The 12,200-nt window shown below is 44.1% G+C and overlaps 2 protein-coding genes across 9 annotated transcripts in view; one reads left to right on the top strand and one right to left on the bottom strand.

The window, feature by feature from the left end:
- Nucleotides 1–4,709, top strand: part of EGFLAM (EGF like, fibronectin type III and laminin G domains) — a 110,485-nt gene extending 105,776 nt beyond the window's left edge. For both annotated transcript variants that reach the window (XM_035100773.3, XM_088653126.1), the window contains 3 exons: nucleotides 51–134; nucleotides 1,780–1,883; nucleotides 2,668–4,709. In XM_035100773.3, coding sequence (XP_034956664.1) covers nucleotides 51–134; nucleotides 1,780–1,883; nucleotides 2,668–2,822 — 343 coding nt within the window. In that variant the 3' untranslated portion in view covers nucleotides 2,823–4,709. The remainder of the gene's footprint in view (nucleotides 1–50; nucleotides 135–1,779; nucleotides 1,884–2,667) is intronic.
- A 650-nt stretch (nucleotides 4,710–5,359) lies between these two features.
- Nucleotides 5,360–12,200, bottom strand: part of LIFR (LIF receptor subunit alpha) — a 94,773-nt gene continuing 87,932 nt past the window's right edge. For all 7 annotated transcript variants that reach the window (XM_035100347.3, XM_035100346.3, XM_035100351.3 and 4 more), the window contains exon 20: nucleotides 5,360–11,802. In XM_035100347.3, coding sequence (XP_034956238.1) covers nucleotides 11,164–11,802 — 639 coding nt within the window. In that variant the 3' untranslated portion in view covers nucleotides 5,360–11,163. The remainder of the gene's footprint in view (nucleotides 11,803–12,200) is intronic.

Here is a 12,200-nt window from a genome sequence, read left to right as displayed (position 1 = left end):
ATGATCATGAACTCTCCAGAACATCATGAACTTCTCTCATTTGGTTTCAGCTATAATCTGGGCAGCGGCATTGCTGCCATAACGGTGAATGGTTCCTTCAACGATGGCAGGTGGCATAGAGTAAAGGCAGTTCGGTAAGTTGTTTGTTGTTATCGTCAACTTCCTATGTGGTGCTTTGAGGAATATTGGCAAGAAGTCAGGTTCCTTTTCTAAGGGATGGGTAATCTAAATGTTAGTTGCGTAAATACAAGGCAAGGCATGGGATGAGAGGGACAAGGAAGACACAAGGTGAAAATGAGTAAATACAACTCTTAACAATTGGTACAGCATGAGACTCTTAATCTCAGGGCCGTGGGTTAGAGTTTCACCATCTGAAATGAGCCACAGGAGAACATGCCACAGCATCTTTTTCACTGCCACATGCAGGCTCCTCAAGGGGATTGTGTGACTCGTTGTCTCAAGACCTTTTTGCTGCAGGAGGCATTGGGGAGTGAGACAAATCACGTTGTGTTCCCTGTGAAACTGATGCTGCGATTGTTTTTGTTTTGTTCCTCTATGCTAGCTCTGAAGACTCAATGTTTTTTGTTTATTGCTCATTTTTTATTACAGTTGGAAATGATCTATTTTATTATCTACTTTTTTTTAATTGCCTTGAGTGCTGGTAAAACAGAAGGCAGGATATTAAATGTTCTAAATGAATAAATCAATCTGGCATCATATTGACTGGGGCATGTGAACCAAGTGACTGTGCCAAAGCCTTTGCAGAAAAAATGGGTTTTGAGCGGAAAGATGCCAGGGTGGCCAGGTTTCTTGAGAGAGCATCTTATCCCCTGTATATGCTCAGTAGGTCACTACATTATACTAGAGTGTTTCTCCTTCAACCCCCACCCCCCAAAAAAAATCAGAAGCCTGCTGCACTGTGACACAGAGCAAGGCTTTTGGTGTGGCTGCCCATTCTGTGGAAGAACATCTCTGTTGAGATACAACAGGCACCCACAATCTCTACTTTCCAGAACCAACTGAAGTCATTTTTGTTTCCACAAGCTTTTCCAGCTGGACACCTTAGGTGGTACATTTTGTATTGTTTTAAAAGCTATCTTCAGTTGTTGTTTTAATACTGAATTACTTTTTATGCCATATTTTTATGGCATGTCTGTAAGTTCCCTTGAGACATGAGGCAATTCATAAATTTAACAACAGCAACTACAAAAACATGAACAAACAAACAATATGAACCCCATGAATGTTATCTCCAGCTCAGATTAGAATCCAAGCTGGAGAATCCACATTTTACCCATCCATTTCTCAAACACCCCAACTCTCACCCAGTCTCCCACAATCTCTGACCTCCCAACCACCCCAAATTAAAGGCCACCAGGTATTGGAATGATCAACTTCTATTTAGGCTGTATACACACCCTACATTGAAAGCCTATTATTTCTCCCCAATATCCCGGGAACTGTCATTTGTTAATGATACTGGAAATAGTAGCTCTGTGAGGGGTAAACCACAGTTCGGAGGATCATTGTGGGGAAATGATGTGCTTTCAAGGTGCTTTAAATCAAGGACATCTGCTAGCACAACAGAGCTTTCCCCCCACATGCCCCCAGAAGAGTTCACGGGCGGAAGAGAGGAAGAACGCTTGCACCGATGGGAGTGTTGGTAACAGTGTGACATGGAATTCCTCCTTTGGAGCTGCACGACTCGTTTGATACTACTACTGTTCCACGTTAAGATAGTGACAATGTGGGTCATGTGAAAATGTGCATGTATTTAAGGGATGGGCAGTCCGGGAAAGTAACGGTGGACGACTATGGTGCTAGAACTGGCAAATCACCAGGAATGATGAGACAGTTGAATATCAATGGGGACCTCTTCGTTGGTAAGTTCCTCCTAAATTCTGTTACCTACCTGTGGAGAGGCTGGTTCATGCACACAAGCCATTAAAGACAATTGTTTACTGTAGGATGAGTAGTGCTCATGCATGCAGTTGTGGTTTTTCAATGTCCACACAGCACTGTTGGGGTCAACATGCTAGTCTGCACCATATTCCCCGCCCCGCCCAAAAATAATAGGGATTTTTACTTTCTGGGTGAAATCTAATTATCATCTACCTATCAAAAACAACCTGTGGCCAATGTCCTATTTACAATGATTGGTTGGCCGCCATGGGAAAGACATGCAAGACAAGGTAGGTCTTTGGCCTGATGGAGAAGGGCTACCCTTAAGTTATTGTGAGCTGCTGTGAGGACCTTTTAGTAAAAAGGAAAAGGGACCCCTGACCATTAGGTCCAGTCACGGACAACTCTGGGGTTGTAGCGCTCATCTCGCTTTACTGGCTGAGGGAGCTGGCGTACAGCTTCCAGATCATGTGGCCAGCATGACCAAGCCACTTCTGGCGAACCAGAGCAGTGCACGGAAACGGCGTTTACCTTCCTGCTGGAGCGGTACCTATTTATCTACTTGCACTTTGACGTGCCTTCGAACTGCTAGGTTGGCAGGAGCAGGGACTGCGCAACGGGAGCTCACCCCGTCGCGGGGATTCGAACTGTGACCTTCTGATCTGCAAGCCCTAGGCTCTGTGGTTTAACCCCCAAAAGAAGCATATAAACCTTTTTAAATAAGCACATTCTTACTTAGTTTCTCCATCTTTCTCTCTCTGGCAGGTGGAATGAAAGAGATAGCTCTGCATACAAACAGACAGTATATGAGAGGCCTGGTGGGTTGCATTTCCCACTTCACGCTTTCTACGGATTACCATATTTCACTGGTTGAAGATGCGGCTGATGGGAAGAACATCAACACTTGCGGGGCAAAGTAACAGGTGGGAAATATTCAGAGGGAAGAGCCTTCCACCACTGTTCTTGCACACGGAGGACTTGCCTTCTGAGCGAGGCCTGGAAGCAAGAAACAACCTGAAGCAAAAATCACAGAAGGGGACCATTTGCCACCCTCCTTTCCTTTGGATAACATGCTCTCTCTGTCATGCCGAATGCTTCGGGGCAGTGCAGGAGCGCCACCCTTAAAACTGCAAATAGTTGTAGACTCCCGTGCAGCAGAGCACCTATGCTGTTGTCTACGGCTGCTCCCCACCCATTAATGTGCATCGTCCGCAGCAGGGCTGGCTTCAAGCCCACTTGCCCTTGTAGTAGCCTCCTCATGTAATGAGCAAAAGCTGGGCAGTTTGGGTAGCAACATGCCCCATTTTGCTGGCAGTGGAGCTTTTTGCTTTTGTGAATGGGAACAAGAGCTCCGCTTCATTGCAGAGAGAGAAAGATTGGAAGCCTCCATCTTGGTTCCTGCTGTGCACCCCAAGTCCCTTCCCCGTAGTAAGAACACGGCCTGTGCAGAATTAGAGGGTGGAAATGGTAGCAGTGCTTGTTGTGACCACCTCATCGTTTCAGCCACAGAATGTCTACTAGCATCCGTGGCTGGAGAATAGTATAGTCTGCTTTCTTGTGCTTTGAAGAACAGATCCGCCTGCCTCTGAATATGCCGTCGCACAACATGTCGTATCAACCACTATTCTAGTCTCATTAATAGGCTGGGCCAGGAGAGACAAACAGCAGATCACAGCATCAGATTTGTACTGCTCATCTTCAGGCTGCAGACAGAAAGGCTTTGTTTGCTTGAATCCCCAGAATCTCTGCACCTAGAAAACTAGCATGGTAAGGATTATAGCTTTCCATCTGCAGGGACTTTTTTAAAAAAACATAGAAAGAATGATCATTTATGCAATATCCTGCTGAAGTGGTACAATCCAGGAAGAGTTTTAACCATGCAATATGCTGGTTTTGTACACAAAAGGTTCTTGCATTACTCTCATTTTCTCTCTGCCTGGGGAGCAGCAACAGAGCAGGGAATTCCCTTAGGTCTTTAAGCCTAGTGCCCTGCTACAAATCTGCTGACAGAGAAGGAATGGTATTCGGCATTGGTGTTGACGCTTACAAGGACTGTGTTGCTGGCCAACAGTGAAGGTTCTGCACCAGTCCAGCTTAACAAGCAAACAAAAAGAAGAGGGGCGGGGAGGATGTAATGAGTTACAGACCATACCCTTGGCTCACGCAGCGTGTCTTTATAACCTATGGATCAGTTCTGAAATTGTGGTAACTTATGCAGCCTTAATGGCACAGCAACTGTATCATCCACACCACTTAGTGGCATATTTTGAAAGTGCTGTATTTATGCATTCCTTTATCCTATTCCAGCCTCAACTCAGTTGCAGGTCCAGTCTACCCAGTGTAAATACTCACAAGAAGTTATACTCCTTTCCAGATTTATGTTGTTTCCCAAAGAGAATCCTCCTTACTATTTTGAAAACTCTACTTTTTTATTACAAGCAATTGGGGGGGGGACCAACAACCACATTTTATAGCAGTAATTTTGCACCTGTATTTTTATATAGCAGAGGCGGCAGCAGTGATTGGCTAGTTTTGTAAAAGGATTAGGTGTCTCACACAGTGTTTAGCATGCTGCAGATAGTTTCCCAAAAGGAATAAGGAGTGCTAAGATTCTTAGGTTTGGGGTGGGCAAGGATGTTTTTGCTTGTGCTTATTCTACAGTTTTAGTGGGAAATATTTGTGAAATGTAACTGGTTTTACAATCATCTTCTTTGTTTTTGTAAATTTAGACTGCTGAAAATGTACATTAATGAAGCTTTTCTGGCTTGAAGTATTGAAAAGATGTTAAAAGTTCTGTTCTACTATGATATTTTGCCATCAAGTATCTCTTTTTTTAAAAAATTGAGCACCATACGCTTAGGTACAAGTTAAGATTCATGGGGTAACTTCAGAAGCTGCTTATGATGTGTCATGAACACATAGTACAAGAAAAAAAGGACACGGGTGGCGCTGTGGTCTAAACCACCGAGCCTTGGGGGGCTTGCTGATCAGGTCGGTGGTTTGAAGTCGCCCTGTCCCAGCTCCTGCCAACCTAGCAGTTCAAAAGCATGCCAGTGCAAGGACATAAATGGGTACCTCTGTGGTGGGAAAGTAAAAGGCGTTCCCATGCGCTCTGGCACTTGTCACAGAGTCCCCATTGTGCCAAAAGCAGTTTAGTCATGCTGGCCACATGACCTAGAAAGCAGTCTGTGGAAAAACGCCAGCTCCCTTGGCCTGAAAGCGAGGTGAGCGCCACAACCCCATAGTCACCTTTGACTGGACTTAACCATCCAGGGGACCATAGTACAAGAAAGGGGGGACAATGTCAGGATAAGAGTTATAGATACACATAGTGCCAAGTCATAGTCCCTAAAACAGTCTCCAGTTTATCACAAACTTGCTGCTTGTTTGAATTGAGAAGATTCTATGTGCAAAATAATGAAATAAAACAGGTTTGCAAGGGGAAAGTAGTACAAACTTCTGAAGAGTAAGAAAATACACATTTATTTAACTCCATGACAGTATTCTGCCAAATTCTTAATACATGCATATTACAGGCATAAGCAGTACATTGCCATTTATGTTCATGCTAAAGTCAGTATATCAATACTATATCACTTATTCTTTGCCACTCCCTCCTCCCCAGTTGTGTTCCACAATATTATCCTCCACGAAAGTTGCCTACTTGGGAAATTTTTACCAAGACTAAATATTTAGCTGCTAAAGTACGGTTTCTATCATTTGGATGCTTAGGGGAGGAAACATTGCCCCTTCCCAGGCTTGCTTTGCACGAATACTCAAGATGTTCATTACTACGAAGTCCCCCTAACCCCAAGGTGGTTATTGGGATGGGTGCACTTTTATCAGAGGATGGCTGGGTTTTCACTCATCCACTTCAAATTTTGCAGGTCCCCCAAAGTAAGCATGTTCTCCTTTCGCTGGGGGCGCAACGTTTATAAATTCCAAGGGCACTGTGTGAGATTGAAAGTAGTCTCAAAAAGACATCCCCGAGATTTAAATATGCCCAACGTAAGTACATTCATTTGCATACATCACATAGGTTTGCTTAAGAGACACAACAATACCTGAGCTGTTTTGGCTTCAAATCACCAAATTCAGCAATCCAAAGTACAGAGATACGGTAGGAAGCAAGGCTAAGTTAGGGCAAATTGCTTGCATAGGAATTAAAATAGGCAATGGTTCAGTCTTCCAGTCAGTTCAATATCATAATGCTCATTTAATATTTTAAAAAGCATGGAGATTAGCTTCACATCTATTACACATTATCCATTTAATATGCTATGTACACTTTTAATAAAAAAACATCATAATGTACTGAACTATAAAAACACAGCATATATCATACAAGTAACGGCTTTACTTACAAAGTCCCTCCCCTAACCCCATTTATGCTCCCTCCCAACACAACTCCCCATCCTTTCTTCCTTCGAGTCTATGCTTCATCTCACTGCAGGAGATTTCACATTCACAGTGAAGGCTAAAGGAGACACACAGCCACGTGGAAAGTTCTCCCAGCCACAGTGGTGTGGTTCTGTCAAAAATCGGTGCAAGTCAGTGGTTTGCAAGCATCCTACCCATTAACAAACACACTCCACGCCAAAAGGTCTGCTGAGCAATCCTGCTGAGCCTGACAAGAGGATCTTGCAGCTCATTTTAATGCACGGATGTGCGCTTGGACCATCCAGCGCACAGCACCTGTTTGGCATCGCCCCATGTGAACTAAGAGTGCCCCCTAAAATAACAAAACACCTCCGCATATGCACATCACCTCTAAGATCAGTAGTGGATCTTCAGTTAAGACGGGCTGTCACTGCTGATCTTTGAACTGTGGTTTGAACACCACTGCTCCCTCTTCAGACAGTTCTTTTCCAGATCCCTACATCTTAACACGCCAATGACCTGCAGCCTGGCTAACCCACACCACAACCACAATCTAAACAGCAAGTGTGGGGGTCTCTCAGTGCACAGCACAGCTGAAATCTGTGCATACAACCTAAGGCCGTTCCCTCCTTTAAATTTGGGATTTAAAGGGGGGGAAGGTCCGAGACAACACTGCGATAGGGAGGACAGGTGGGTGCAACATTTTGCTCTGGTTGGGCCAGACCCCTAGATCACAAGGAGCCCATTAACCTTTAGTGGCTTGAAGTGCTAGAGGCACATTCCTCTTTAAGTACAATTGCACAAGCCCTACTGAAATAAACGGAGGCTGCCGAGCAGAGTCCTTTAGGAGAAAAGCAGGGCTTTTCCAAAACAGCAGGCAGCCCCAACCTCCTGCCCATTTCCCTTCCATACGAGAAAAAGCTTTTCAGAGACAAGACACGTGGGTGTTCCTCTACAGCATCTTCCACATACTTTGTTTTGCACTTCAGCAGTCATGCTGGGTTACAGGAAGCATTCTGGAGCAGCAAGACATAAATGACTTCCCCCTTCAGATGCTCCCTCCTAGCCAGCGAATATCTAGCTGTCTGCCATGCAAATTGATGGCTCGTGCTAGTCACCCACAGTGCCCCATGCTACTGACAGGCAGGGAATAGCAGCAGGCTGGAGTGCCCAAGCTTTTTGACATCAGGCATCAGAAACACTCTCTTTGGGCAGTGTACTCTGAAAGACAATAATGGACACCCAAATGGGAGGTATAAATACACACTGGTGTTGTCCCTGCTGCGTCCCCTGACAAGAGTTGCCCAACACCTTTGCAAGCATTTTTAGGGAAGAGGACTCCTCTTGCATAGTCACCACTGGAGGGAACTGCCACACAGCAAAATTATTCCAATATCTTCACATAAAAGGGAAGAAAGTGATTCAGAGGGTGAAAAGAAACCACTACTATGTTTTCAGCATTATAGCTTACTCTTATTTGCTAAATCAGGCTTCCTCAACCTGGTGGCCTCCTGAAGGCCTGGCATACAACTCCCATCAACCACTAGGGCTGACGGTAATTGTTGTGGTGCAAAGCAGCTGGAAAGGAGCAGGTTGAGGAAGCCGGCGATAAATCACATTTATGAGGTATATTGTACGCAAAAGTTCTGTTAAAAAATTGTATATCCTACAACACTTCAAAAGTGCCATCTCTCTCTCACACACAACACACACACAGGATTCACAGTCCCTTTCTTCCCATTCAGTCAGCACAAAACAACAAATATGACTTAAATGCCATGATGCCCTTCAAAAATTCTGCTCTTAAAAACAAAATTACAAAAAAAAACCTTACTAAAAACATATGGCTCAAATTAAAAGGAAAAAGAAGGAACCCTCCAGAATAAAATGAACATTACATACTAAACAGGATGAAAAGGTTAACATGTTAAAACAAAAAGGGTGATCAGACTCTTAATTTCCCCCACCTTCTGAAATAGGTGCCATACCTCCGCCTCAGAAATACTTCTCAGAACTGCTCTAGAAGAGATGGTTTAACATTTCAGTTGAACCTATATGAAACATACTCCAGACATTAGAAAACCACTCAAGCTTTCACTTTTAAGGACAGAAAGCACCACAGGAGGTAGGGGGCCTTGTTGGGATTGTGGCAGGGAGAGGAAGCGCTATACTTCCCTTTCCCAACCGCTTGTTCTTAGACAGCTCAGGTTTCCCCCAGGGCTGCTTGTTACATAACAAAATCCATGCACATTAATGGCATTCACACGACGTGTCACATCTAGTTGAAAGCACCATCAGGGTGCAGCTTGGGAAAAGGATGCGAGTGAGCAAGGGCAATGCTGCTTGTTTGCTCTAGTGGCAACGCCACCTAATAAAACACATCCAATTGGCTCTGTAGTGTCTAAACCCTGATAGGCTAGCCCATATGTAGCATGCTGCCATTCCAGCTTGCTATCTAAACCCTAATAGACTAGAATGGCATCGTAAGGGGAAACCAAAATGTTTCTGGAGAAGCACCAGAATGGGGAAACAGAGTAGCTTTGCAGATGAAAGTTCAGTGCAAAATTCAGGGACGGTGATTTAAAAGAAAGAAAGAAAACACCACATGCATTATTTACCCAACAATATGTTGTTCCAAAAAGCTTTAGTTCAATTTGTGGTTTTGCAGTCACTACATGCTACAGGGCATTTTTCTCATGTGTTTCTAGATCTCTGACATGCTGCAATGGACTATTTCTTGATATGAGGAAATTACAAAATTGAGGGTGGGACAGGATGAAAGGGGGGTGGGGTGGGAATACTACCATGATATTCAGCTGGAAAGAAGTCACTCCTATCTGCTTAACGGACAAAACAAATTCCACATGGTAATCTCACACTGGTGGATAACAGGCTGCCATTGCACCACATGTTTTACCACAGAAATGCAGCAAATGTGTGGTCAAAATTATCTTGTAACACTTTGCAGGATGATACAAACAACCTCATACAAGACATATTGTTTTACTACACGGCAGGGATCAGAAGCAACCAAATCTAATTCCTGAGGGGAAAGCCTTGAAAAAGCAGCTTAAGAAAATAAAAGGCACTCTGCTAATTAAAAAAAACCCATCAGCACCACACATACACCCATCTAGATTTTAAGGAATGTTTGGTGTAAACACGTGAACAAAAAAAGGGATAGTGATTAATACTAGAAACACCTTTGTGTTTTGTGTGTGTATATGTGTCGGGGGGGGGGGGAGAGGTCCCAGTTACCAAAAGTAATAAAGGAAGACTCCTCCATATTGAAAGGCACTCTCTACAAGTGTGACTTCCTTCTGACAACAGTGAATCAAACCTATAAAGCTTCTGTTCACCTCCACCAAATTTTGCACTTAAAACGGACGTTCGAAATATAATAGACCTGAATAGAGAGAGGATAATTATTTCAAAGCAGCTGGAAAACTCAGGGCCATTCCATGAAAAACGCCCATCGCAGTCGAGCTAACATGTAGGCTTCAGTAGCTCAGAGCAGGCCCCATTACATTGGTCCCTTGGAAATAAGTTTATATACCACAAGGGGAACTCAATTTAGATAGCCATGCATAAAATCAATTGTATTCATGCATGAAATGTATTGCATGGAAATGTGTATTCATTGCAATACACATGCAAATGTATTCACAGGTGGCCACTCCCCCATGAGTAAGAGTTTCCCACAGATATGATGGACGGGTTAGCCCTGATTATGGTTTTGGTGCTCAAGCAGGGAAAGAGCTTTGGAAGACTAATCCTAAAGACTAAAGACCCAGGATGGCAAATCTGCCTCTGCGCAAATGGTGCCTTCACCTTGCACTTCAGGTTGCAGGTGGTAGATGACATGACTGGATGATCCTCAAGAAAGAAACCAAAAAAATCCCCCCACAGGGAAAAAAAAAGGTAGCATGTCAGAGAGGTGTATTCCTGCCTAGCATGACTACCGGTACTTGAGGTCAAGATGATTTTTATATTAAAAAAACATTGCTTAAAAAGTTGGAAGCTTCACACATTTATCTATTCCTGACTGAGATTTTAAAATCAGTGTTACACTTTTGTTTTTGCACCCCTGAGTCATCTATTGCAAATTCGTTTATACAGTAGGTACAGGAACTCGTGTGCAGGCTTGTCAAACTCACCCACCCCACAGATCAGCTGTAGCCATGGCTGATCAGCTGTTTGAAGATGGAGCTTTCCCACACAAACCGGCTTAAGTCCCATAGAAGTCAAAGGGAATTGCTGTGCCTGAAGCAGTAAGGTGCTTCTACAGAGCAGGCTGAGGAATGGAGCCTTCAAACCGTCAGCAACTGCAAAATGGTAGTGTTTGGGTACTGTAGTGTTTGGTTGCTCAGAATCATAGAAAAACGGATTTAAAAAGAAATATAGATATATATACCTTTGACAAAGCAGCAAGGCCTCAATCCTGCACATACCTGACGTGCGTCAATGCCTTTAAAAGCCTAACGATCCAAGTGCGTGATCTTTATAATAATTTCTCCCTGCTATTCAAAATGGAAAACCAGAAAAAAATAGTCGCAAAAGGAGAGCGCTATGCTCTATTGACAAGGCAGATTTGAGGAGGGGGCTGCCCCTCCCCCAACAGACACAGACCTCCTGCCACTCTTTGGTTTCATAAAGGGTTACCTCAGAGCACCTGTTTCCCCCATTGGGGCACAATAAATTAGCATCTCTTGTCGCCCGAAACGAATATTGCCACATCCACTGCTAACTTAAAACAAGGCCAGCGTTCAGTTTCAGCGAATGACATCATAAACCCTTCAGTATAGTCTCTCTCCAAGGCTGATATGCAATTTCTGCAGCAATTTCCGCTTTTCAGAGCAACTGTTGCCACCTCCAAAGCTGCTAAGCATTTGGTTTGTTGTGAAAGAAGTTAGCAAAGGACCACCCTGTGTTAGTGGCTTTGGGAGAGTCTTCGTCCTCTTTGGGCGGGATCAAAAACTGCCGAGAATTAATGGAACAAGGGCTCCCAAAGGAGGTGTTTTCATTGTTGCTACCAGTGGATTCAGGAGAATCTGGGCAGTCTGTATTCCAGGAGGAAGCATTCACTTGAGGTCTGTAGCCTGCAGCCTTGTCCAAGTCCTCTTCGATGGACGGCGAGTCCTCCATTTTTATCAAGCTATTCACCGGCAGCTGCATTTGAGGTTTATAGCCTGCCGCTGCCACACAGTCAACTTCTGGTTCTTCCTTCAGCTTCCCTGGAGCTGGGTACATAGTCTGGATGTCAATGTAGACAACTTGGGAAGACCCCGCCGATTCGTCGATTGGTGGGTTAGAGATCTCCTCCTCGATGATTGGCGGGCAGTAGGAGACGACAATGTGGCTCTCTGTGTCAGAGTCTACGCCATCTTCCGGAAGCTCTTCTGCTACGGGCGATGTAATGGCTGTATCTTCAATCTTCAGGCAAGGGGATTGTGTTTCAACTACTTCAATGTTGTTGGGGGTACAGGGGTTCATCTCCAGGGTTTTGGAATTGAGGTTTCCCTATAAATCAGAAAACAAAGCAAAGAACGTTTAGCATTTGCAAGTTTAAAGGAACTGGATTCTTCTGGGTTAGGGAGGAAAATCACAGAACCTAATTTTGAAAGCTTTCTACTTTGTTATTCAAATAACCTGTTCATATATAGATTGTTCCTATGAATATTTCTACTTCATAGCCATCAGCATTAAGAACATAAGCAGAGCTTGCTGGATCAGGCCAATGGCCCATTTAATCCAGCATCCTGTCACCCCCAGTGGCCAACCAGTGAGAACCAGTGAGCATTCAGTCCCCTCCCTGCCTTCCCTTGATTTCAGTCTTGCAGAAAACCTAACTAAATACGGTGAATCTCACATCACCAATTACCAGCCCTATTCCTTTCTCTCCAAAGGTTGATGGCAGA

Source organism: Zootoca vivipara, chromosome 10, assembly GCF_965207765.1.
Source record: "Zootoca vivipara chromosome 10, rZooViv2.hap1.1, whole genome shotgun sequence".
Lineage (NCBI taxonomy): Eukaryota > Metazoa > Chordata > Lepidosauria > Squamata > Lacertidae > Zootoca > Zootoca vivipara.
This window is presented reverse-complemented; position numbering and strand designations above follow the sequence as displayed.